At 43.3% G+C, this 27,354-nt stretch overlaps 1 protein-coding gene across 7 annotated transcripts in view; it reads right to left on the bottom strand.

The window, feature by feature from the left end:
• Positions 1-2,542: 2,542 nt before the first annotated feature.
• Positions 2,543-27,354, bottom strand: part of SESN1 (sestrin 1) — an 84,407-nt gene continuing 59,595 nt past the window's right edge. The window contains exons 1-12 of one of the 7 annotated variants that reach the window (XM_030033716.2): positions 19,937-19,991; positions 19,233-19,304; positions 12,414-12,479; positions 11,292-11,492; positions 10,140-10,322; positions 8,605-8,847; positions 7,161-7,308; positions 6,204-6,316; positions 5,767-5,957; positions 5,369-5,513; positions 4,087-4,140; positions 2,543-3,671 (exon numbers count right to left, since the gene is read on the bottom strand). In XM_030033716.2, the coding sequence (XP_029889576.1) occupies positions 3,585-3,671; positions 4,087-4,140; positions 5,369-5,513; positions 5,767-5,957; positions 6,204-6,316; positions 7,161-7,308; positions 8,605-8,847; positions 10,140-10,322; positions 11,292-11,492; positions 12,414-12,479; positions 19,233-19,241 (1,440 nt within the window). In that variant the 5' untranslated portion in view covers positions 19,242-19,304; positions 19,937-19,991 and the 3' untranslated portion in view covers positions 2,543-3,584. Of the gene's footprint in view, positions 3,672-4,086; positions 4,141-5,368; positions 5,514-5,766; positions 5,958-6,203; positions 6,317-7,160; positions 7,309-8,604; positions 8,848-10,139; positions 10,323-11,291; positions 11,493-11,984; positions 12,102-12,413; positions 12,480-19,232; positions 19,305-19,417; positions 19,435-19,792; positions 19,902-19,936; positions 20,058-27,354 lie in introns of those variants that run through there. The other 6 variants (XM_041128929.1, XM_030033706.2, XM_030033733.2 and 3 more) reach the window with 6 other exon arrangements.

Here is a 27,354-nt window from a genome sequence, read left to right as displayed (position 1 = left end):
TCTGATCAGAACTGACAAGCGCCGAGTATCTGTCAGAAGGCAGCCTGAAAGTGATGCTTTGCTCAGCTCAAGGTGGTTATGTACGCAGTTAAGATTTGTTCTAAGAAAACGCTAGTTGTGTCAGTCGTTACCAATCAAACTGTAAACAAGGGCCGGGAGTGCTGTGTAGCGTGTTCTGTAGCATGGGGCAAATTTGGGTATCCCACAGTGGAGAGCAAAGCTGGGGCAGCTGCTGTGTGTAAGCTCTGGCCTCGTGTTCAGAGTTTGGCCTGCGACTGCTTCAGGAAGAGAGACGTGCTGGGTAGGGCAGAGAGAGCAGTGGAGACCTTGGAGCACCTAACAGAAAAACCCAGCAGCTGCTCCCATGGAGCTGCATGGGCCCATGTCTTTCTCTGAAAAGAAACTTGTGGGTAACACGAACGAGCCCCAAAATGCTGAATTTCTGATGTATTCTTACAGCATCTTCTACCATTTGGGTGTCTTTGCCACAAACCTCAACAACGAAGCAGCACCCTTGTGACTTCAGGTGCCCATTCCTGTTTAGCGACCAAATGCTTGGCCTGTGTCACGCTGCTCTTTTTTATCTATCTATCTATCTGGGGTGGGGGGTGTGCACGCACACACGTGCACAAAGTTTTGAGCTGAATGTACAAAGACGGAAAGACAAGGGTTGCTGGGGAGGGCCGTTTGTTTGTTAATTTAATTGCTGCTCACAGGGCAGATGGTTCTGCCATGATCCTCAAAGCACAGACTCAAAAAGAAAATCCTGTGTGGTTTGTTCTTTTTTTTTTTTAATAGTGTCCTGCCTGAGCCCATGCAGCAGCCAACCATTAGTTCCCTTCACCCATGCTGGTGCACACCATCTCCTTCCATGCGTTGCGTGGCCCTTTGGACAGGATCCCCTGCTGATGCGTCCTTTTGGGGTGAGCTGCCAGTACTACTTTGCAGCCACAGGCTGCGGCTCTGCAGGAGCTACTGGGGAGCTGTCAGGGCTTACAGCCCTGCAGCAGCAGAGGAGGGCAGCTCATGCCCTGGCATCACACAGAGCTGCTGCTCTGTGCAACCATCACCACTTTCATGGACCATCTGCTGACTTAACTGTTTTCCTGTTTTTAAAGACTAACAAACAACCCCACTGTCTTTGGTTGCCACTGTGCTTAACAGCCTTGCTTGTTCTCTTCTACTTAGGACCACAACTGCCTCAGCATTTTTAATGGAAAATCCCCAAACATTTTCTGGCCCTTTCTCCAAAGTAAGTAAGTAGCTTGGTGCATAGTTCGGATTGTCTGTATGTTGTTGTTAGTGCTCTGTTTGAAAATGTGACTGTATGAAGCCTCTGACACACACACGCACATACACACACACTGCAGCGTTTACTGCTTGAAAAGGGAGAGAGTGCCTACAGGTACCTGCATGTGTCTGGAAAGTGTAGGATGGGAAGGGCCAATTTAGGCTTCTTGGAAAATTTCATGTCTTCCTTTGACCCCCCCCCCCCCCCCCAAAAGCAGCAGGAGCATCAGGTGCTGCAGAAACTCCATTTACAGACTGGAAGGACACTTTCTTCTGTGTCCCTAGGCGGCATAGCTTAGCTTTATGATATGCCCTTAGACAGGGAAGTTTTGCTCTGTTTTTGGAACATTAAAAATCCTGTATTTTTAGTTAAGAGGAAACAGCAGATGCTTCCTGTTAGTCACAATTTTTGTCAGTTTATTAATCTTTCTCCCCTAGATCTTTTTAGATATTTTAACTTCTTGCACTGTAAACTTAAAACTGTTCTCAGAATGTTCTGTAGTAAGACAAACCAGTCTGAGCTGGGAACCAGGCCAGGGGACAGAAATCTTAATTTAATTCTATCTGTGGGCAGTATTTCTTTCCTGCCTTACAAATAATGCTCCTACACCTTCCTATAGACAGGTAGGAGTTTCTATGCTTGAGTGCACTATAACCCCTGTTACAGCCAGCTGTAGGAGTGTGTCCAAAAGAGTTTGTCACTCCCCTGTAGCAAATCCCCCTCCCGGCGCCTGTTACTTCTTGCCATAAACTCCTCAGTCTGATGGCACAGACCTGACCATCCTTCTGAGACCAGATATCCTTTTGGCACTAGCCCGTGAAAATTAGCAGCCTGATCTGGAAGATTTAAAATCAGTTTTAACTCTTAAAACAGTATTCAGAGCTAGTTATTGAAAATAAGTGATTATATAAACATCCAGTTGGAATCTCTGATCATATCACTCCTGTTACCTGTGAGGAAAGAGAAACCCCTATATGACAGAGTATACCTGAACATGAGGACTGTGGGAAGGATGAAAACGTCAGGAGTATACAAGTGGTGTTCCTACTATAGTTTTAGTGAAGATCTAAATCTACTTTTTAAACTTTGTTTTCTCCCATCATTTTAGACTCAGTTGAAAAATTCACAGTTTGTCATTTTAAGTATGTTTGCTCAGTTACTGTTTCAAACTTTTTAAAATGGTCTTTGAATCAGTAAGTAAACCAGTAAGGACAGAAGCATAAAGTTAAACCACACAAACACACCACGAGAAAAAGTTGTTACCTTTATTTAAAAAATACCAATAATACTGACAAATTTAAAAAGCAATTCACACTCATACAAAAGTATTCATGTGTTCTCCAAAACCACTGTATATTAAACATCAGCATTTTAATCATGTTTTGATTTACTAAAAATAGATGGTTTTTAGCCTAGTTATTTAAGCAACTGCAAAAATCAGTAAGACCAGCGTTGGGCATGTAATACAGTAGGACTGTTTGGCAGTCTAGAACAACATTCCCACACCTTGTCCTAGCTCCTCCTTGGTTCATCCTTGAAAAACAGGACAAGAAGCTACTCAACACTTCACGTAGTTAGATCTCTCAAAAGCTCTGAGGACTTGAGACAAGTCCCCTTCTTTCCATAGGAAGGCCATTGCACTTTTGGAGCTCACCGAATAATGCTGAACAAATGTCCTGTAGCATTTTAAGGCTAAACTATTTGAGAAAATTGACTGCTATTTTTCAAATTATCAGTGTGGGCAGAGGAGGTTTAGTTCTGATTAAAAAAGAAATCTAAATAACAAGGCTTTTTTGAAACCACACACAATAAAGGCTCAGACAATAGCAGTGCTCACTTTCACTTTTAGCTTAACTGGAACAGCCTGTGTCTGTTCACTCCACCAGCACAAATAGCAGCATCAAGATTTTCTAAAATTATTCTTGTAGGGAAAGCAAATGTCATCAAGTCCCACTTCTTGTCACGCTCCAACTCCCGTAGTATTTGCCTTAACACAAGATCTATATATCTATCATTTGCTATATTGCCACAAGTTCATAGAGTGTCCCGTGCTGTCTAAAGCCAAAATACCATGAGCAGGCAGCACTTCTGCACAACCCTGTCTTTTCAACTGCCAAGCGTTCACTGCCGAGGGGCAGCAGTGATATTCCAAACACGGAAATAGCTGAAACTAAAGGAGTTATGGCACAATGGGCATCTTAACTTATAGCTACCGTTGGTCCTGAGGCTTCGTATCTTCCTCTGCCATACTGCAGCTGCAGAACATTCCAACGTCGACAGGCAGCCAGAGACATCAGGTCATATAGCGAGTAATAGCTCTCAGAGCATAAAGTAGTTCGGCTTGCATCCGAGCTTCTACCAGAAGCAAATTTACATGGACCTTCAGGAAAGAAAAGAAGTTACACTTTTAACGGTGTGCTCACAATGACATACTCGAGTGAAAGGAAGTCTGTGGGGCTGTGGTTGCAATAGCAGTGGGGGAGCACTTCGCGTTTCAGCTACCCAGATAATTAGTTCTATCTGTAAAGCTTGCTGAGGGAGGAAAGACTGAACAAACCCTGCACATAGTATTGCAGCACAGTGCAGCAACGGGTCACAGGTACACTTAAGCAGGGCCAGGTTCAGAGGAAGAGGTAGTCATCCTTTAGTAGACCAGCTGGTTTAGCAGGAAAAAACAGATAAGCTTTCAAGCACGCAAGCCCTTCTTCAGCAGCAGACTATGCGCAGCTTCAAAATAATTGTTCAAATTTAGCTTAAGTTAAGCAATTATTTAAAGGCAAAAGGGTGGTTGGTACCTGTGGAGCAGAGGGGGTTGTTAGCAAAGGAAGAGGTGATAAGGTCGTTTGCCCCTGTGGGACAGAGAGAGAAACACACGGGTAATTATCACCTGAACAACATGGAGTGGTTAGCTGAGGTGAAGCACAAGAAAAATTGTAACGTGCCATAAAACTAGTATCGTTATTGAGACAGAGGTGTTCAGTAGCTACCGGAGGTAAGAATTTTCATTCCCCAGCTCACCTCCTCAACACCTTTACTGTATTTCTTTGAGGGTGAGATCAGAAACCATGTGGGGGAGGGGGTGAAAAGTATTCTCTCACTGACAGCAGGTTGGCTGTGAGTTTGTTCTGGGACGTAATGGCTGCGTGTGGTTTCATTCACGTGATTTCCATGAGGATGGATAGTGATTGCGTTCAGTGACACGTACGTGTACAATCATTGGATTTTGATGGCTATGGAGATGCAAAAGTTTTGGGCTTCAAAGAAGGATTTGTGTGCTTCAAAAGCTTGTCTCTATCAGTTAGTCTAACCAAAACAAACATATGTAGTATTTTACTTGAACCACCTTAAATCATTGTAGTTATAGTACCCCTATTACAACTGCGTATCTCTAAACTATTTTCACAAGGAGTTTAGCAAGAAATGGAGCCTCTGATGATATGAACACTGATTAAGGCACATTTATGTTTCAGTACTATATCAGCATTCATTTTAAGGGAGGCCTAGAAATATTTTTCCAAAGAAAAACTGGAGGACATGAACTTGATGGAGTAGACATCTGAGAGTTAACAGCAAGAAATATTACTGGGAGGTGCAATTCAGACTATAACCCAGCAGCAGGACTTTAAGCTTTAACACAAAATAACTGCTTTGGGGCCATTCACACCAAAAATGACCACAGGACTGCAAAGACCCTGGGCCAGCAACCAAGCTGCTCTGGGGCTGAGGCCAAGGGATGGATCTCGCATCACTTCCCTGCCTCTCTGGGACACAGGCAGTACCAACTGACAGCGGAGGAGAAGGCTGCAGTCGAGGTGAAGCTGCGCCGTTTACGTGTCTAACCTCCCCATACAGTTCAGAGCTTGCACAGTCGGTGTCAGCTGTTAGCTAGCAAACATGCAGTAGGAAACGAAAAATTATTTCAGCCTGGGGAGTACTACACCTCCTAATGAATTTACTGAATGTGAGCAGAAGCCCAGTAACATCAGCTAAAGCTTAAATACTAGCTGGGTAGCTGTGGCTGTTAGCATGGCAAACAGATCTAATGCCCATGTCCCTCAGCACACATGCAAACTGTACCTTCTCAGAGTGTTCAAACTGCCTCCAGAAGCTATCATACATTCTTTTTGTGGTCTTTTCAGGAGTGCAAACCACAGTCTTGATATAAACTTTAAAGCTGCGGTCCAACAACTGATTAATTTCACCATAGTCATAATCATCGTATCTGTTTGGAATTGAAAGAAAAACACTTTCATTTTCAAGAACCAGTTATTTCACCTGCATTGTTTCTTAAGTTCCTATGGCAAAATAAATTATTGTGTAATTTGTACCACTACTGGCCCGCCCCCATAAACAAAAATATGTTTAAAAATACATGCATGTTTGCTTAATAAATAGCTTTGCTTCAATCTGGGGGAAAAAAAAAAAGCCAATGCTAACAAGTCTGATGTATTTAGAACGAAAGTAGTAAAACCGACCTTATTCCAAACATACAATGAATATAGTTCCAAATAGCTCGTCTTAGCATTGAGGTATCCACATCTTTGTGCATGGCCATTGTGTTGTAAGTCAGATTATAGGCAATATGAAACTTCTCATCAAGTAGTTGTCCCACATCTGGGTAAAGACGATTAACCAAGGAATAGCCATGGTCTTCCCAGGAGTAATCCTTAGAATAAGTAAAAATGCAGAATGGAGCATTTCAGAAATGAACTTATGAAGAACTAGTGCTTTAATGTAATTTATCTCAGGGCAGATAATCCGGGGGGGTTGGGGAGGGTTGTTCATCTGCTTGCTTTAAGCCTTCTCATCCATGGGGTAGTAAGTTACAGCACAGCAATTTCCAGGTTTGGCATCTGGCACAACAAACAGATTGTGCACTAAGCCTCCTGATAGCAGCCCCCATCCTTGTTACCTGAACACGAAAGGTGGGCACGTGCATTCCATGTCTGGAGAAGTCTTTGTAACCATAGCTGGTATCCTCAAAGTGACGAGACACATCTCTTGATGGTGCCGATTCTTCATCTTCTGTTAATTTCAAACAGAATTTCACACAGTTTCAGTAAGAACAAATTGGAAGCGTCCTAGCAGAACTCTTGCAGACGAATGAGAGTCTCTGTGCTTTTTAAATAAACACACAGTTTCGCTGGACTACCTGTATTAAAATTCTTTGGTACAGCTCAGTGTGACTGCAACTATGGGTTTTAGAGGCAACTCCATGAAAAACACTCAGATTCTTATAGACAAACATCTTTTTCTCCCTTCTTTCATGTACTAGTCTTCACCCTATCCCCTAAATCTAGGGGACATTTTGCTCCTAACTCAAGGGGTCTGTAAAAAAGTCAAGGGAAAATCTGTTTTGGAAGAGAGTGCCTATTAAAAAAAGAGACCTCTAAGACTTCCATGCCAAGCTTACTTTAGAGGAAACACTGTTGAAGAGCCCACAACAACCTGAAGCTTGTAACAGATTAAGTATTATCTCACAGTCATCTGAAAAGTAATGTTTCATACACTTAAATAGCTAAGTGTGTGAAGAACTTCTTTTTACAATGTCTTGCAAGACGCTTAAATCTCTTGTGAAACTTTTAAATCTCTCTCTCGAGATTCTATTTCTGTTGGAAATTTCTATTAAACATACTACTGGTCAGTAAGTATTATGGTGTGTTTGAGAGAAACCACAAATCTTGGCACTACTTTGCTTTTAAGTGTTCCTGGAAGAAAACAAGGCACCCCTAATCTTGATCCCTTCAAAGAAATTTTAATGTTTTTGAGACATCTAATAACACTTTCTTTCCTTTTGTGGTAATAAGTATTTCCTGAAGTGATGTAGAAAAGTCTAAATAAATATATGTACACACTACATCTGTTCTACCTGAAGAACACACAAACATGCTTTCTCTCTTCTCTCTTTCAAAACGTGTAGCCATCTCTTCTTGGCTGGCTTCCTCTTCATCTCTACACTCCTGCAGCTGCTTCATTTTCTCCATAAGAGCTTCAACTTCACAGACAGACTCTGTAGACTTGAAAAGGAGAGAGAAACATTTCACTTCCATGAAATGAAGTGACAATGATGGCAGAAATCATCAAGCCAGAATATTTAAATACAAGCAATGATGTCCTTCATTTACATCTTTAAATACCAATTTTTCAAGGAAAACAGTTCTTGAAAAAAATCTGTACTGACCCAACAGTTCAAATTTAGTCATCATCTTTTCTCAATTAGATCCCCGGTATTTTTAGCACATTTTAAGATTCATAGCTTTTTGGAACAAGTGGCTCTCACACTAAAATTAAAGTAATTTCTCTTACTTAATCTAAATGTTTAACAAGTGAAAAACAAGGAGCTGTAACAGAAATTCTAATAGAGGAAGTAACCACAATTTACTACCCAACTGTATTTTTCCCTTTCTCTGCTCACAGAGAAGAAACATACTGAAGGAAAAAGGAAGAGTGAGTGTAAATGCAGATTTTAATGAAGCCTCAGAGGAAAGCTAGTGCAAGATAATCTTATTTCACAAGAGCTGTTTTAACACCACAATACACTATTAATTTAATACCTGGTCTTGTAAAAATCCATCAGCACAAAGCAAAATAAGTTATCTTCAATTTATACAGTTCTGCCCCTTTCATCTCTGCCTTTTGCAGTCAGTTTGCTCCTTCAGAGAGCCAACAAGCTCATCAGACAAAATTTAAATGCCACCCACACTACTGCAGTAAAGTCTCATAGGCAAGGAACCTGCACTGAAAATACCATTATCACTGTTCTTAAACCAACACTTGGTTCACATCATGCTTTTCACTGAGTAGAAGCAAGTACAGATCAGTGAGCACAAGTGCTGCAGGCAGGAAGTACTGTTTTAGAGAGACAGAGTCAGAAAATCGTGAATGATCTGTTGTGTGACGTATCACAAACAATTCAAGGCAACAAAGTCAAAGACTGGAATCAAAGGAAGGACCAACTTTCCACTGCACCCATGGAAAAAAGCATTCCTGGCCACTGCTGCCCAGGACAAGCACCATGAACTAGCTGAGACCAGGAGTTAGGTCTCAGTTTGCCTATATGAATGACAAGAGACCAAAAAAATAGACAACTGAGAGACTGTATCTTTGTTTCTCCCTTCGGTACTTTCCCCCAGCTTACCAGCGTCCTTTCAGCTTCTCCTAAATGTTATCTTTTCAACTGGTTACCCCTCATCTGGATTAGGCTAATTAATCCCACTCTCACTGAACGAAAAGAGACGGACACCCTCCGTGTATTAAGTTTACAAATAAACTACTACTATTGAAAGAGATTGTTTGTTCAGACAGATACTTACTGGAATACTTCCAGTTGGGCTGGCGTGAATTTCATCCACCCCGTGGTAACCATTTGTAATATCGCATATGCAATAGCTGCTGACAGAAGGGGGCCTGAAGGTGTGACCACCTTCACAGTCGATCTCCGGGCTGATTCCACAACCGAACGTGAAGGAAGCAAGGGAGTGGTAGTGTGTAAGGAGAACGACTGCGTGGATCAGCTCTGCCAGGGACCAGCTATTCTCTTCAGTCTTCAAAAGTTGCTTTAAAAATAACACAAGACCAAAGTATTAATTTAAAAAAATCGTTCAAATGATCCCACCTTAGTGCAGTTTATCAACGTTTCTTAGACCAGATAAAATTATTTTTCCGACATCCACAATTGCTTCCTAACTCTCTGCTGCCATTCAGTGTGCTCAGTGTCCCGTTACCAGGTGACCTGCCAGCCACAGACTCGCGTGGTTAAGCCACACAGGAGACGACTTCTCGCCCCTCTCTGGCCCTCAGCTGTTGAATCAGCTGGGGTTTCCGTTTTGCGCCATATAGTTTGTATTGAGGCCAGACCGACTTGCATCGAAGTTTCACACCTCCGATGCGGACGCAACCACCACAGTTGCACGTTTCTTCAACCGGTCTTTACGGTCTCAGAAAACCCTGGCAACTCCTTGCGGATCAGCTGTGTAAAAACCTGGCATCGGGGCCGGGCTCCCTCCATCTTGTCCCTGTGGGTGGAATGCTCTACATTCGACAAGAAGCTTCAAACCCCAACTTCCCCTTCAGGCAGGAAAGTGTGGGAGGTTTGGGGCCTTCTGGCAGAGCACGCGCGCCCTCCCCCACAGCCCAGCCTCCCAGCAGGACCCACCGCCGCCTCTCCACCCGGCAGGCGGCACCGAGAAAGTCCCAGCACCGGCCGCCTCCTTGCTAAGGGTGAAGAGAAGAGCAGAGGAGTTGCTCCAGTAGCCGCGGCCAGGTCCCGGGGCAGGCAGGCGCCCTGGGAGCTGGCTGACGCGGGCAGCCCCCGGAGGAGGGGGCAGCAGGAGCGGCTGCTTGGTGGCTTGCTGGTGCTGCGGTCCCGGCTGGCTTGTACCACCACGGCTCCCCCGGGCTCTTCTGCCAGCCTGCTCCCTGCAACCCAGCCCGAGAACTAAGCGTTTGAACCCGCGGCAACTGAGACAAGAATGAGGTGACTGGTGTTCTGCCTAACCTCTAGCAGCATCTCAGAAATGCTCAGGGGGTTCTGGCTGCTGAAAGCACACCGCTTCAGGAAGGGCACACCTGAGCACGTCGTCACCGCGCCAGCAGAACGCTGACGTGACAACTCTGAAATGTCAGTGTCTTGTACATTAAATCTGTTGGTCATTTAGGACCAGTTATGATCACGTTAGTTTTCCAAGGTCACAAGTGATACTATATCACGCAATATCACAGTGATAGAACACTGAAATGAAAGTAACACGGAACGTCTTTCACCCTGTCTGGCTCTTAACTCTTAAGAATCTGTGATTGCATTACTGAAAAATAAGGGTACTTTCACATTACACCATGAAAGATTTACTTCGATATGTTCCTTGGTGATAAGCCAGGGTCGGTGAGCCAACATTTTGTTCAGTTCTCCTAAATTCTGCAGTTTTTGAGGTGCGTTTTCCAGACCATTCAACCATTTAGGGTCTCCACCAACATGAAGGAAGTCATTCACATGGAGGTTAACAAGGTAAGAGCACTGATGTCGTGCTGCAGCCTAGAGCGGAAAACACAATTGTGATACAGAAAACAATTACACTAAGTTAGTGCTTTATGACAAATACTGTAAGTTATCATTTCCTCAAAATGTTCAAGAATAGACCTGCAGTGATCAAAGGCTGAAGTAAAAAAAAAAAAAAAAAAAAAATTTTAGATTAACACATCAGCCTGCTTTGATTATTGTTCTCACAACATAAATAATCCTCATTAATATACATTATAACTATGCTGGCTACAGGTGAAACATGCCTACATCCAGGGAGAAGGACAGGCATAGATTTACTGTATGTCCTGAAGGAAGTTACCCATACTGCATAGTACTCTCCAGGGGAGAAGCAGCAAGGCTGCCTCTAGGTGAATCTTTACCAACAAAAACAAAAGCAGGTTTAGAACACAAGAGAGACTAAGGGCAGCTTTTCAGCAAAGAACAGACCCAGTATCATTTATTCAAACAGTAATACTTTCCCCATCAAACTAAGACACAGCCCCAAACTAATTGCAACTTCAGCAAGCAAAGATCATCAAATCGGCAGATTGGAAATTACAAAATCAACTATTTCTGGCAGAAAACTTGCTTAGAATTTAGAGATTCAGAAACAGATGATAGGACAGACTACTGAGTTAGAGGGAGGTGTATTCGACAGGACACACACAAAAACAAGCTTTCTTGAAAAACAGTTTCTGAGATACTAAGGAAACCAAAAATAAACAATTGTCTTATTTTTATAACAGATTTTTTTTCCCCTCTTTCTCACAGTCCTACTGAAACTATGAACATACAGTACTGGTCTTACAAAACAATTTGTAAACCAGACACAAATAAACCTACTCTGCTTTTCCCCTTAGCTCCTGGTGAAATGCCTTTCCAACTAGAAACTGCAAAACGCAGTAATAACTGCTATTAAACAAAACCAGAGATTGTTGCCAAAGTGGCTGTTTCTGCTTGCTGCTTTATGTTCCAGCATACCATTATCCCGATGTAGTGTCGATAATGAAGCGGGAGTGGACCGTCCATTTGCAGTAGATAGTGCTGAGTTTTTAGAAAGCTTTCAAGATACTGTGGGTGGAAAACCATCACCAAGGTAACATTGTCCAATCGGCCCAGCGTAGCAAAAGTATCTGCAAACAGTGCGTGCATCATGGTGTCTTCGTTTCCCACTTGAATCGTCTGATTGAACGGAAAGAGCAATTAGCAATATTGTCTAAGAAGTACCAATAAAATAGTAAATACATATATTACCACAGCACCCAGAGGCCCCAGTGAAAGGAATTATATTATAGATCTATTGATGGCATTAAATCAGTGCATGTAAGGCAAGGCACATAAAATCCCTTTAATACCTCTCATTTAGGAGATCACAAGTGGTTATAGCAGCAAAAGGACATTTTTGCCTTTACACTTTCTCTCGTACCACACTGACTTCTCATTTTTAACTCTCACATTCACTTTCTCGAATGCTCCAAATTGATCTTAGTTTATTATAATAACAAAAAGCTAATTGAATCATCATTTTTACTAAGGGAAAAAGAGGGAAAGAAGTAAAAAGCTAGCTAAGATGACACAAGAGAGAAATAAAAGGAAATTGAAACTTTGGGCTCTAAAATTCCTAGAAAACCACAGGCACATTACTAACTTTTCCTCTGCTCCGAATTCTTTTACCAGACTATCAGGAGAGAAGCACCAGAAATGCTCAGCCACAGCACTCTGAAGCTTCTCAGATTATTCAGAATGGTAGAGGCAGCTCAAGAAAAAGCAACCCCAGAGCAGGGGGGCAGGTGCCTTGTGGACCAGTAGGAAATTACATCCGGATGTTCACAGGGAAACAGACACTCTTACAGAAAACAGTATCGGGTTTCTCTTATGCTAGATAGCAGTACAGGAGGGATCATAACTATTCCAAAGCTCCCCAGGGCTCTCACTGCTTCTGTACACTAGAACTGTGGCCAAAGTCTCACCAGAACTGAATGTGATCATGACTGAAAATGTTTTGCAGCTCAGCAGCTGTCCTGAAACCAAATGTGGGTTACTAGTAAAAGAGTGTTCCTTAAAAGCATAAAGTTCACTGTGTACTTGAAAACACTACCACACCTCTTTCTCGGGGATGAATCTGCTTGGTCCGTGTCCCAGTGGTCTAGGAATTCTTATTCCAAGTTCCTAGAAAAGAGAATTACACCATCTTAGCATTTAGTTACAAACAGCTTTTTAGCTGTGGCTGCAATAAAGAAGAGTTCTCCACTCAGAGTTGGGCTTATTTGGGTACTCATGGTACTCTTACCCGGGTACTTTTACTGGTACCATTTGTACAAATGCAAATCATTTTTTATACAAGTGCTTTATAATTAGCCACACTTGTTTACAGTGTACTGCCCCACTCCAGCAACAAAAAAATCAACAACAAAGGCCCTGCCAACCAAAGAAAACACACACAAATTTATATGCGCGCGCACACACACACACACACACACTCTACAACCTGGTTAACAGAAAATTCTGCATAAAGCATATTTTGGCAGGGTGTCCAGGACAAGAAGTTCAGTACAGAGCCGCTGTGTGCTTATGCCACTGATATAAAACAAGACTGGTGTGTGTGTACATCCGCAGTACGCCAGCACATAACACTCTGTGCATCTGTCAGGAAATGAAACAGCTGTAACCCTAATCAGATTTCTTTTTCCCAACCTCAAAGAGCTCTTAAACTGCTGAAAGTACCTGATCTACATTTGTATCTGCTTTCTTTTCAAGATAGGATAAAAAGCTATTCACGTTGGGAGGGAGGGAGAGGATTTTGCTCAATGAGAACAGAGGCAGCCGCGTCCTTGCACACAATTCTGTGGACATGATGGCTTGCAGGTAAGAGGGAGGCTGGATGTCCCTCCAGCAGTTCACTCCTTGCCCTATCCCTCAGCTAGATGAAGCTTTCTGCCAGGCGTACGGCACCCTGGGCCCTTCGTGCAGCCAAGGAGCAAACTGCACAAAAGACCTGGGTGAATTTGCGTCCTTCCTGTTAAACCATTCTCTTTGGAAGGGTGGGAGCCATGGGTTCAAGGGCAGCTTCTGCGTTTGGCACAGAGCAGCCCTCAGAGAAGGCACAGCAGGGTCCACGGGGCACGTACCAAAGCAGGACACGGCCTCACCTCGCACATTCAAACACGACCACCTCCCCATCGCTACGGAGGCTCGCTCCTTCATGTGCGCACCACTCGCTGCAAAACAGCTCTCCTGAAGGGATTACTCCCCAGCCAGCGGCATGGCTTCCCCAGGAAAGATGCCACTCGAAGCAGCTCCCAACTGGGCCGCTGATGGCACGGTGCTCTTACAGATGGAGGGAGACCTGGGATTAAAGCTGGGAATGGAGCCGAGTGCTAAACACTAGGCTACATATAAACCAATGGTTTGGGGTCCTTATCTGCTCCCTCTCCCCCAGTCATCCTTTAAAACACATCCATTGCCTCTGCTCCATAGCCCAAACCACTAATTTTCTGATGATACCAACCCTCATCCAGGTTCTCAGCTGGGTTTTTAGATGAATAAATACCATGTATTGGGCCATTTCAGGCCACACAGAGCAGGGGGGCACCTTCAGCTGTTTTAGGCCTCAAGAGCAAATGAGGCCCCTAAAAGCTGTCTGCCAAATGCAGTTTTTAACTTTGCTACATTTTTCCCACATAGATAAAAGGCTGTTATAAACAAGCAATACTGGTCGCACTCACTATTGCACTTTTTCTGTCTTTAGCTGAGGTTTCTATTTGCACAAGTTCATTGTACGAGAAGCAATTTTATTAATCAGTTACCGTTCCCTGAACTTTCCCCTAAGATTAAAAACCAGCTTCAGAGAGCTGGAAACAATCAGCACAGGTCTAAGTTGGAACTACCAAAGCCCATCAGACTCTGACAGTCTCCTTAAGTCCTAAGTCAGATGCCTTCATTTCTCAAGTCTTATTTGGATAAAGTGAGATCAAAGGGCAGCTCTTACTACTATCTTTTTCCCTAGGACAGTAAAGTTTGTGATATAGCTTTTTCCTGCTGAGGGTCCCCACATTCAGAAACAAATTTTGCCTGTCGGCCAAGTCTCTAGCAATGCCACTTGTAGGATGGAATTTACATCTTACAAACACCCTCTCTCCTCACAAAGCTCTAGCAAAGCTTCTTATCTCAGCTACAACTACATTAGCAAATTAGAGAAACATCTTACATCCAAATGACAAGGATGCAAGGAAAGCAAGGAAAAAGTCTGTACACACCATTTAACTTAGCAGATGTCTGCAGTTCTCTGCCAACTCAAGCACTCCAAGAGAACTACCTGGAAGTTTAATTCTTGAACAACTGTGTTTCAGTCTTCTCCTTTCCCAGAACAGTTACAGGAAGAAAAAAAACCCAAGAATTAAGAACCTGAGATCCCAGGCTGCTAACATATTTTGCCTCACAATCTAAAATACATCAGTATCAATACACTTCACATTTTTTAAAGCATGCAGAGGTCAAACTGCTATGATTACACTGCATATAACAGGTTACCTTACTAAAGTAACCAAACCCTCTCTGCAAAGTGACTTAAGAGTTTTTTGGAGGACTGAATAAGTTGCTTTGTTTTCCCTCAGGAGAGAAAGCATCCCCCTGAAATCATGGCACCAGCCTAGTACTTGGGAAGCCTGGGTTCAAGTCTCTGTTCTGACAGAGATGTTGCAAAGGATTTGTGAACATGAGCCTCAGTTTCCCATCTGCAAAATGGGGGTAGATATGTTTCTTCCAGAGGGTGCTGAGAACAGAAACAAGCTTGTTGTCATAAGGTGCACGGTTACCACAGTCATGAGAGTTGTATAAATTCTGACCCATTAGAAATATTCTGAAAAATGTTATTGTTCAGTTACAAGCTATGGCAGACATTTAAAAACTGTTTTCCCCTCTTTTTCAGAAGCAGCATTTAATCAAGTTCTCCTAGTACTTGAGAAATAGTAGGCATCTCCAGGTGCTCCCAGTATCCCAACATTTCAAATACTATATAGACAACACAGTAATAATTCTCAAAACAGTCCTAGAGTACCTTCCCTTCGTTTTGAACATATTTCCATGTTCCATGATGCCCTTCACTAAGTCTCCATCTTCCAAATACACTCAAATCAAAGAGCACCGCTCTCCAGCTTTCCCTCTCAAAAGCAAGACCTGCATCCTGACCAGCCGCACCACCACGTCTCTCTCCTTCACCTTCCTCTTAAAGAAGCACCTCAGCTGGAGCACTGACAAGCACTCAGTGAAGCAATCAAGGCTAGGATGATCAGCAGTTGCAAGCAACTGATTTTGGTTATTACAGAAATACGAGCAATTTTCATGTGATTCCAGACCGAGTTGCATGCCGAAGTGACATACTTACTGCTGTTTTCTGCATCAAACTTCTCCCGGCTTCTTTCCTTCTGTTTGTTAACCTTGCCACACCACTTTCATTCAGTCTAGAAATTCTGCAGCTGAATACAGCTCCAAGCTCAGCAGAAAGCCAGCTATGACTGAGGCTTCAGGGGCAAACAATACATCATCGTAACAATAATAATGCATCAGAGGCGCTCCATCTTCGAAGTCAGAACACAGAACTCGGATAGATGGCTGCAAAGCTGAGCACCAAGGGTGGTACAGATTTCACCCTCAACACCCAGAAGCTCACAGCTAATGAGCCAGGTGGCAATCCACTCCACTGCTCACCTCGGAGACGGAACTTGACAGAGAAGCAAGACTTCAGCCATATAAATGCTGTATCGCTATGCTGGTGGAGACTACCTCAGAAACCACAGAAAAGCCTCCTCTTTCCCCTTATGCAATCTAACTTGTATTTCTGTACAGCCACTATTATTATTTCTATGGGAACTATGTTCACCAGATACCTACCATTTCTGAATCTACACGTCCCTCATCACTGCTGTGTCTGACCATCTCATCTCATGTATTTATTTAATTCATGCAACATTCCTGTGAGGTAGGGCAAGTGTATTATCTGCCATTTAGAAAAAAAACCTGAGAAACAGAAAAGCTGCATGTCTAACAGAGGCTGCTACAGAAGACTGATGGCTTGAGCAGAGATCTCTCAAGTCACGGGCTAATGCCCTAACCATCAGACTGTGTGCCTTTTCGGAGACTTCTCAGCCAGGAAATATGTTTTATGCAAATTTACACCAAGAAACAGCTCTTCAGAGCTGAGAGAGAAAAGTTAATGAGACAAGTCTGCAAACTTAACTATATACTTCCCAGTTACCATTCTCTCTCACCAGTCTGGCCCACTTAGTACATCCAACTCCACAATGACAACTAGACCAAAGATCTGTACTGCATGCACATACATGCTCAGAGAAGACCACTCTAAAACCGCAACCATGTATAAACTCATTCTACTTATGGCTTTTCTGTATCTTAAGACTCTGTCAATCAAGCCCACTTTTAGGTAACTTTTTTAAGCAACAAGAAGCATTCCTATCAAATTTAAGTAAAAGCTTGAAATGGAAAATTGAACTGCAGATGCTTTTAGAAGAGGTTTTTAAATACTTAAAAGTACAACACACATCACCTCTGCTAGTAACAGACCACCTTCTGCTTTGGTTCTAAACCTCTTTAAAATATAAGTGAAGAAAACAGAAAGTCACTTCTAAACAGACACCCAATATCAGAAATTCCACCTTTAAACGCTAAAGCAGGGTTAAGTTACAAGCCCGGACGCAGGGCCTCTAGAACAGGAACAGCTACCTAACCTTAGCTACAGCTCTTGCTCCATAGTGCGCCTAAAATGCTTTTTCAGATCCCTGTTCCTCCCCCACTACTGGCTCCTGACAGCTAGAGCTCTGCCTCTTATCACAAAACCTCTCCCAAAACTCGATTACAGTTTTGTCAGATGAGTATGGGGATTGTTATCAAACTGCTAATTCTCAGTCATTCAGAATTCACGAGCTGAGCACTAGCTATGAACCACAATCTTCAGACTGCTTCCCTCATGTTAGCACAGTGAGTCATTTTGCTCCCCTCAAGTACAGTCAGTACCAATATTAAGTGTTATATCTCCCAGAGAGACTTATTTACATACTTAAGCCTCCTCTAAATGGCAAAAAGAACATTTTACCATAGACAGGCAAAGTGAAAATATAATTATCGATTTACTTCACTAAACCACGTTTGGATTAACATCTTCAACTGAATCATCTGTCTCCTGATTAAGCACTAAATATTGGTAGATTCAAACAAAATTATACAAAAATCACACACTGTAAAGCAATATAAAACAATCTAAAAGAAGGAGCCAGGGAAGGGAAATGAGTTTGAGGTGACCTTTTTTGGAGGTAACATTTTCCTAGACAACCAGTGACCATTTTACATAATCTAAGTGCATTCCTACCCAAGCTTAGGGTTGAGAAAGGCACAATGAGCTGCATATTAAAAACTCTTCAACACAGTCTCCTAGTAGAATTAACCCTCTCAATGTGCCAGTGCTAAAAATTCAGCTTCGTACACTATAATATGCATTTGAAGCTGACATTAAAAATACCCATTTAGAGCTTTATACACTTGTAGGATAAAATGCCCCAAAGCATCTAAGTGTCCAAGCAGCTCGCGCTGCATTTCCAAGGGAGACTTTGGCACTTACCAGTCTAAGAGGCCTGGGTCTGGTTCCTACCTCCCCTTTAAAGGTCACCGACAGCAAAACCTCACTGGTGGTGACACTGACAGGCTACAAGTTTGGAGTTTCCTTGTTTAGGATCTTAACGACAATGACTAGCACAACTGGCCTCACAGGACAAGTTATTTATCACCAAGCTGATACATACTCAGCTTAAAAGCTGTATTTTCAGTTCTGCTAAATGCAGTAGCTACTGTAGTTTCCTTATCAGATGGGTATCTTTTGGAAATTAAGGGATTAAGAAACAAAGAGTAGTGATTAACTATGATTCTTTTCCTACAAACACTAAAAAAAAAAAATATCCTACAAATCCTACACCTTTCCTAAATGTGGGGCTACACAGAACTGGCAGTTCTTCCTACTTTATTCATTTACCTAATCCAGAAGTAGCTGCAATTGTTGTGGCTTTCTCAAACAAACCATGATTCAAGTTAAAATGACAGAAAAATGATCCCCAAAATGCTCATGTACTCTAAATTTTTGCACTAGTTCCATTTTTCTGTGTGTCTCAGACTGTCATTCAACTGAAGCACTAGACATGTCTGCACTTGCATGGATTTAAAGAACCGAGAACAAGTACTCCCCCTCTCCTACAAAGCACTTTGTTCCACAGACCTGCTCTTCACTGGAACTGTTTCTATTTCACACAGAATACATTATTCTTATATGAATTTAAATACTTAAATTATTTTAATATCAATAAGTGTACTTTCTCTGAATGTCTCAAAGTCTTTTGAATACCAGATTTTAAAAACATCCAACTAGTTTATGTGACTCGATTCAAGACAGAAATCAAGGCAAGTGAGTGTGCGCCCAAGGTCACACACCCTGTTCACAACAGCAAGAATAAAAGCAAAGCCCAGTCTCCTCAAGTCTCAAGCTCTAACACCTCTTCTCTGGTCATCTTTTGGGACCGAGCAGTAAGAGTAGGTCCAGCTGGAGCAGTCTCAAGGCACCTAAGTGCTACCTATTCTTCCTCAGCAGTAATAGCTCTTCCTGGAGTGGTTTTGTGACACAACTGCCTAGAGACCACAACCCAATTTACTTTTGACGTGACCTCACTGAAACCAAGAGGCTGAATTTCAATGATGAGTGCCTAGCTTTTCTATATGCCAGTTTTGTAATGTGTACAATGAAACAAAAAGTATTAAAGGGCAAAGGATCTGGAAGGAATGTCTGCAATTTCCATGCTGTAAACACTGTTTAAATACCAATAAATCAGTGACACAGAAGGAAACAAGTTTAAACGTGACAGTTACCATTTGCATTATGTAGACTGTACTGCTGGATTATGTCAAAGCAAAGCAATTTGTATCCAGGTGGTACTAGACCTGTACAAACCAGAAAAATACAAAATAGTTTCTGTGGCAACCTGCAGCAGTTCGAGGACTGAAAAATCTCCTTTAAAAGAAGAATCTTAACGCGGTGACTCTAAGAAACTTACAAGAGAGATCCAAAGCAGCACTTTAATTCCCGTCCAAAAACCGCTATTGACTTGCATTTGTTTACAGTTACAGCAAGCTCTTCTCTACCAGAAACGCAAGACCAGCCTCACTGTTTCAAAAGGATAACCCAACTCTGTGCAAGAACGAAATAAATACCGGGCCATTCAGAGGCAAAACCTACTTGGACGGGCCTAAAACCCCAGCAGAGACACCCCACCACCACACACACAAGCGGTACGCTGCCCTTCTGGGACCAGCTGGGTCCTGGGGGGGGGGGGGCTCGCCACAGCACTGCACGGCCACCCCAGGCAGCGGCCGCGGGATCTCCCGCAGAACGGAGCTAGGAAGGACCTGCAACCCCCCCCCCGAGTTACCCTCCGGCAGCTCTGAACGACGTCTCTGCGGGTCGAGCGAGGACCCCGCAAGGAAGCACCGCTCCCGCCTCCCCGGGGAGGCTCAGCCCTGCGGGGGCCAGACGGTGGGGACGCGGCCGCGGCCTCTCGCCACCCGCGGGGTACCTGGTGCTGGGGGCCCGGCCTCGCCACCCTCATGCCGGGGCTGGGGCTGGGCTCGCTCGGCCGGCAGCCCCGCCGCGGCTCTGCCGCACCGCCCAGCGCCGCCGGGGCGGGGGCGGGGGCCGGGGCCGGCCCTCCCCGCCGGGGCGGAGCAGCGGGCGGGGGAGAGCCGCTGGCCGCGGCCCCCGGCTTGCTCCCTTTTCCCGGTGCCTGCCAGCCCCCGGGAATGCCAACGCGTGCCCCCGGACCGGGCAGAGGAGGCGGCGGCCGCTGCCGCGGGGGAAGCCGCGGCCCGGAGCCGCCCAGCCCGGGGGCAAGTGCCCCCGCAGAGCCCCAGGGCCCCCCCCAGTCCACCCCGCTCCGCCTCTCCGTGCTGCCCCCGGGCCGGCCGGAGAGCACGGCGGAGGCGCGAGGGCCCCTCTCCGCCCGAGACCCGGCCTCCTCCGCTCCGCTCCCCTCCCCGGCCCGGGGAAGCTCTTCGGACACCGCTTTTCTTTTTCATCTCCCATGGTTCTCAGCAAGAGTTTGTACCTTCTCTTTAAGCGACAAAGTCATTATGGCTTTTGAACTGAGAACTCGCAGAAGGTTAACGTTTTGTAGATACTTGTGTGACTAAGCATGCTGCTGCAGAAATCTGGCCTCCTGCCTATTCCCAAGATCGTAACAGTCCTGAGCAAACATATGTTTTGCAATCACATCAGCAAAACACTCAGCCTTTGTTTGCAACGGGCTGTACTTCTCCCGTCGACCCCCCAGGGCTGTAAACTCTGCCAGATGCTTTTATCTCCCACCTCTTTTGGTTTGGGATTTTATGGCATCAATTATTTCAAAAGAAACGAGTCCCTGAGCTGGCCCACATTATTTATTTTTTTTCCTTCCACTTATAAAGCTAAATTCTGTTAGATCATTTTCCTTGAAATACTTTGAATTAAGAGGAGAACTTCTATTGCAGTTTTGATGGGAGGAGGCCAGGACAGCTCCCAACCCCTGAACATACTCATATAGGGGAGGAAGGCTTCTGCTCACAATTCAGGCTGCTCGGTTTTGTGTCCTACCAAGCTATCTAACAACCAAGCAGGGAAATTCCATGACACTGAACTTTACACTTCTGTTAAATGTAAAACTGAACACTGAAAAATTGTTCACAGGCTGTTCCTGTTACGGGTGTACAAATCTTCCAGCGAAATGCAGAGAACACTGAGGACAGTGCTGTCAGGAGAACGTGGCAACATGCCTCAAGGCAGCAGTTCTGCACGTTTCTAATGCTAAAGCTTTACAGGCTTCCTTTCCTCTCCACTTCCCAACTACCACCACCACCTCTCCAGGCTATGCAATTGACTCGGGAGAGCTAAAGGACACTACTTCTGAAGGCTTAGCAGCAGTTACAAAGTTAAATTACCTAGAGATGCCCAGGTACCACAGCTCCTTACTTGAGGCCTTGGCTTTAAGCTGCCAGTTTCTCCAGCAGAGAAGAAATGAAGTATGCTTCGTACCTACTTGCACTTCATAAAACGCTCAACAGAAGCGTGGAAAAAGAAGAAGAATGCAATACTGGCAAGGAAGATTGCATTTTGTGAGCTAATAAAGTAAACTAATGAAGAACACTGTTTAATTCCCACTGGCTACTTCCTTACTTCAGGCTAAAACATAACAAAGAGAAGGAACGGGCTCCTCTTGCAACACAGGCAAAGAACTGTCTTGTGCTCAGAAAAACTGTTGAAAAAGAGAGTAATTACCTGAAAACTGAAACGCAAGAAGATGCCTCACCATAAGAAGTCTTCCTGGGTGTCAGATGAAAGGTCATCCTCTTCAATGAATTTGTTAACACACTTGGGGGGGGAGGGGGGTGGGGGCGGGAAGGGCAGCACTCCCTCAGTTCCCTGAAGTGTTTTTCACTCACTGTGGCCGATTGCCCTGCCTGGATATTTGTGAGGAAGCTTGTTTATGTTAACAGTTGCTCCTATACAAAGAAGCTTGGCAGATACAGATTTTTCTCTGACGTCATCCAAGGTAAATTCCCCCTCATTAAACAATCAACTCAACAGCAGAAGGTAGGAAATTATACCGTGTTCTTTGCTTTCTCTATCAGAATAGATGAAGGCAGTGACAGCGTGTCAGAAAAAGCTGGTACAAAGGGGAAGAGGAAGTTGCACAGCCGTAGCAAACAAATAATGGTCTTAAAAGCTCTCCCATATGGCCTGAGTACACAAGCTCTGCTCAGGCCCCAGGTATGTCTCTGCCTTAGCAGAATCTTATCACCCCAGTCTGCTGCAAGTGCTTTCTCCACCCCAGCCCTCATGCAAGTATTTAAAAATGCAACTCCTCCAAATCAAAGAACATGCAAAACGGAGCCACGTGCTCATCTGTAAATCAGTATGCAACTGTAGACTGAAATTATTTCCATTTGGGGGCTAGTAAGACAAGCTACACAAGCAATTTCCATGAGGGAATATGGTTTGACACTGGCACAAAGTTCGTTCAGGTACTAACGCGTGCAGAACCCAGTGCAGCCGGGGGACACGGGGGCAGATCTATGGTACAGTTTGCATAACTTGAGCATTCCCCTGTGGAAACACAACAGTATGTTTGACCATGTATCAATGCAAGTAAACAGAGATCTAGAGAAATGCTTATAAGGGAAAAAACAACAACAAATGTTTAACATGAAAATATCGATAGATACCAAGTTTCCTTTCACCCAGAAAGAGTGTATTATAGATACACATGAAGTCACCTAAAGCAAACACCACCTAAAGCATGGAAACATACTCTTTCATAGCAAGCACTTCCATAAAAGCTGCTTGCATAAAAGGATGGCATTTAACATCTGTGTACTCTAAGTTAAGTCATCAGAAAAGCAATTTTTCTTTATCACTACAGTTAAAGATATGTCCTGGTGAAGCTAAAAGGAGACCAACCAGTTACAATGCGAAAAGCCTGATCCTGCAAACACATACATCTGCACTCAGCCCCTGTAACTTGGAATAGCTCCGTTTCAGTCCAATAAGGGGACTTTTTTGAGTCAAGTTCAGCACAAACAGATGACTCCGAAGAACTGGCAAACCAAGATCTTAAATTCTTTCCGTAGAAAAGCTATCCAAGCAGGAGCACTCGAAATGCCTGTTACTGCAATGCCCTGGACATCAAATTAGTATCTTGGAGGACCATCAGATGATTCTTTCCCAGGAACATTTAGAAGTAAAAACCTAATTCTTCAGGGCTCTGAGCTACCTGATTTGTATTAGTTCTTAGGACTGGATTTCTCTCTCTTGTGGTTTCATAAGGTAGTGCCAGCTGTGGCAAGATGTAGCAAGCTTAGCAGAATGGACGTAAATACCAGCATTCGCGTCCAAGTGTCTTTGAACCCCCTGAGATGGCTAACGGCCACAGATGCATGGTGTCTCCTATCTGCAGCTACGCCAGCTGAAGAGGTTACTGCACTAACCTGGGTGTCACTGCCTCCCGGGAAGGACGGGTCTCTCTCCTAAGACCTGCCCACCCAGCTGCTGCAAACAGCACTCAGTACTGCTTACAGTCCAAGGAAGCGACTGGAGGACTATTTTGGGTTGAGGGGGGTTGATTTAATTGGTTTAGCTCACTTCAACTGATAGAGGTTAGACATTACTAATAGCGAACAGATCTCAGGGAATGTAGCTCCTAGCAAAGCAGCAGCAATAAAAGCATGGGGGCAAGAACGTCTTCAACCAGAACAGCTCGAACAGCTCCACCTAATCTGGCACCTTAATAAAGTCACCAGGTGTTTCAGCAATGACTAAGCAGCCCCACACTGGCCACTCTAAACACTTCCCTGTGGATTCCTCTCGTTCCTCACTGTCCACAGCCACTACCCTTTTCATAACAAATTTCAAATGTATCTCCCTAATCTCTTCTATCCCTTTATTATATATTTGTTATTTCTAAAATAGCAAAAATCTTTATCATGATAACAATATGGGAGGCACAGCAATTGAACCATTCATTATAGTGATGAAAGAATTTAAATTAAATAGAAGAATATATCATCCTAGCATATGAGTCAAGAAAAAATGGTCAGTGTTTCAAAGCATTCTTCTTGATTTAACCTTAACGATCTGACTTGTCAGTCGTCAAAAAACTCACTCTAGTATTAGAATTAGCACATAATTCTAGGGAGGAAGATAAACTGTATTCTTTGTACAATCTAAATTCTTGCTGTATGTGTCAAAAAGGATCAGCCCTTAGGAATGGCATTGTACCCGATACCTTTATAATAATAACAAAACCAAGTTGTTCATGAGAATGGAGGGCTGACAATTGGCCACATCAGGAAACAAATTTAGACCAATATATAGAAGCTTTCCTTTTGTAGTCTTTAGGATTGCAAGGCCAGCTAAGACTTAACATTTTACAGTATTCAGAGATTATACTTATCGTCTGTTCTTTGAACCTTATCCATCCTTGAAAGGCTATTTTTCTATTTCTAGCTCTTCCTTACATTCTGCTTTCTTAATGGCCACATCTTCAGCTTTAATGGGCAAATTACGTGCAAGTAATCAAGGGGTTTTGTGAGTAATTACAAATCAGGTCATTCCCAGCCCACTGTATCCCCAGCAAAAGACCCAGCATCTTTTCTCTCAGAGCTGCAAGAGGCTGTGAGACTCAGTTGTTACACGTGAGCTGTTTGCACAGTTGACTGACTTTAACTGACCAAGCTCCAGGAACTCTAGTGGCTTTATCTGTTCCCTGAACTATTTGTTCATCACTCAGGACTCTTATTCCCCCAAAACAGTCATTCCTCTGGTAATTTCTGCCTTTAAGATTCTACCACCCCCACCACTAAACCAGAAGTTGTTTTATTTTTTCTCTCCCCAAAGATTGTCCAAGTTTAACATTCTCTTCTGCAGTTATTAGGTAGCAGAAGTACAAAGTTTAATTTAGAGAGCTATAAGAAGTTGAGATCTTGAGATTATTCATGCTTTGGCAAGGAGACCAAAACAGACTTACGGTTTCTAAGACTATTACAAATAGGTAGATTAAAGATGCGTATCTGAAGCTTAGTAGATTGAAAGAATGTCTTACCAGATTATTCTTCCTCCTTTTTATGAGAGTACACAGCTCCTCCTAGGCTGATAAACAGCAGCTGAACTATAGAAGTTGTTTGTCTGGCTTGCTGTGAACATGCAGCGTTAGAGAAGTGGGTTCTTCTGATACTGTTCTGAGGTGGCTCCAGGCTCATGCACTGTGCAAGAATACTCTGGTTAACAACTCTCCCTAGACCCAGCTCTCCCAAAATGAAAGTCCGTGTTAACTAGTTTCAAAATTGACCTTGGTAACTCACAGGTAACTTCTGATCTTTTGGTAGCTAGAAGGTGGATGGAGAGGGGATCAGTTGCCCAGCTGCAGATTGCTGCTCTCTGCGGAATGGAACATCTGCAGGCTGCCAGCCACTCTACAGTCTTTCTCAGTACTAAATAAACATTAAGGTTAAAAAAACCCTAGTTTAACCTTAATGAAAGAATGTATTTGGAGTTCAATCAAGAAAAATAAAATTTAACATAGCTCATAGCTGTCTAGAACTGGTTTGGCCTAAAGAGGTCTCCCCTCTTCCCTTCAGTTAGCAAACTGCCAGGTCACACCAATGCCCAAGACATTTTGCACAGCTCCTTGGAGTTGGGATCAATTTTACTATCTTTTTCTGAGGCCCTTGCTCCCCAAGATGAATCCTGAAAAGGGACAAATATCCTTGCTCAGCTGAGTGAAAATTGGGAACTTCCCGCAACTCCTAGTCCTCAATTGATTCAGTTAAGAGCAATGAGACAATGCAGTACCTTACTTGCTGTGCTACCTGAATGCTGCCTGACCGGGCTTCACCACTATCATGTAGAGATGCTGTTGGAAGGCCTGTCCTACACAGATGAGAGTTGCCTTATAATTCTGGGCAACCCACTACAAACAAAACCTTCTACACAATGTTAATGTGTGGCTTCAAAGTAAGGGAAGGCCAGCTGAATCATCTCTTGTGTGAGTTTAAGGTTTCTGGGCTTTTTAAACTGCATTTGACCTCAGAAATAGTCTTTATGTAAAAGAGAAGAAAAAGCAATGAAATGCATCTCATTATTAGCTTCTGACAGAAATCAGACACAACGGCAAGCACATGGGGGAAAAAAAATGCCTTTAGGAGTACTGGAGTGGTACACCTGGCTTACTGGAATTGGATGAGACCATGGCAGCGGGTGACCCAGAGCTGCATTGCTATGAGGTTACAGTGAGTATGCAGGAAATGCTGTGCAAGTGTCCTGTGAAGAAGTTGCAACTAAGACCTACTTTCATACTCTGGTACACACAGACATGCAACCCAGAAGCTCTTCTCCTCACCAGAAGCTTTTTGTTATCTTCACCCTTAGGGGCCCAGGTGTATTTCTAGAAAATTGCTTGCAACTCTGACCTGAAGCTCATGCCTGACTTGATTTTGCAGATGCAACAAGCAAAAAGCTTATTTCTGCAGAGCCTTCACCAAGGAAGAAGCCAGGAATTTATAAAATGCTCTGTTAGACATCTTCAAGTCAACCCTTCATCTCACATATATCCACACTACAGCCAAAACTTAAGTGATTTTTTTTTTAAATAAATTCAACGTTTTCCCCATAAAAAGACAAGTAAGAAGAATGCAATGCAACAAAAGCATGTCATGTCATTTAATGCACTTCAAGAAGACTCTCAGCTATTTTTCTATAGCTTGATTGTTACAATGAGATAAAATCAACTGGAATAGTACTAAACGAATATGGGAAGTACCACTAGAGATTCAGGAACGCTTATATCAGTAACTGCAGTTTGGGCAACTGGTTTGTGGCTTTCTTCATACACTTGCCACTTTGAAGGACAGGCTCACTGTGCCTCAGAGCAGCAGACAGGAGGAAAAAACCCAAACAAACCACCAGCTATTTTGTTTTCAGTTTTCACAGTCTAGCTGTGACCCAAATAATATACGTTATTTATCTGAGTTTGTGAGTTTTAGAAAACCATCAAAGTTTTTTTTATTAGGAAAAAAATCCAAATACCTATAAAGCTGTAGTCCCCTTGCAATTTCTGTAATGACCTATCTTGATGGTAAGGTTGCAAGTTCCTCAAGACTGAATCTCTCTCCATATTTGTTTAACATATAGAGCCAAGTACAATAATATTATAGGATTTATCAACTCCTTTAGAATGTTATCGTGGCAAATAGTTAAGTACAAAAGTAAGTAACATCATCCTAGACAAGTAACTCACATCATTTATTTAATGATAGCAGGTAAGAAAACAGATCATCCTCTAGGTACTGTTCAACACCTGATTGTTAAAAGTTAAGGAGATAATACAAGATCTGCCATTTTCATATCAAATCTGTTTCTTTTATACTCAAAGAGAAACCCATGAAGACCTCTGCTCGAGGAGAATCA

This window comes from Aquila chrysaetos, chromosome 2 (genome assembly GCF_900496995.4).
Source record: "Aquila chrysaetos chrysaetos chromosome 2, bAquChr1.4, whole genome shotgun sequence".
NCBI classification, from domain to species: domain Eukaryota; kingdom Metazoa; phylum Chordata; class Aves; order Accipitriformes; family Accipitridae; genus Aquila; species Aquila chrysaetos.
Note: the sequence above shows the minus strand (reverse complement) of the source record. Positions and strands in the feature narration are given on the sequence as shown.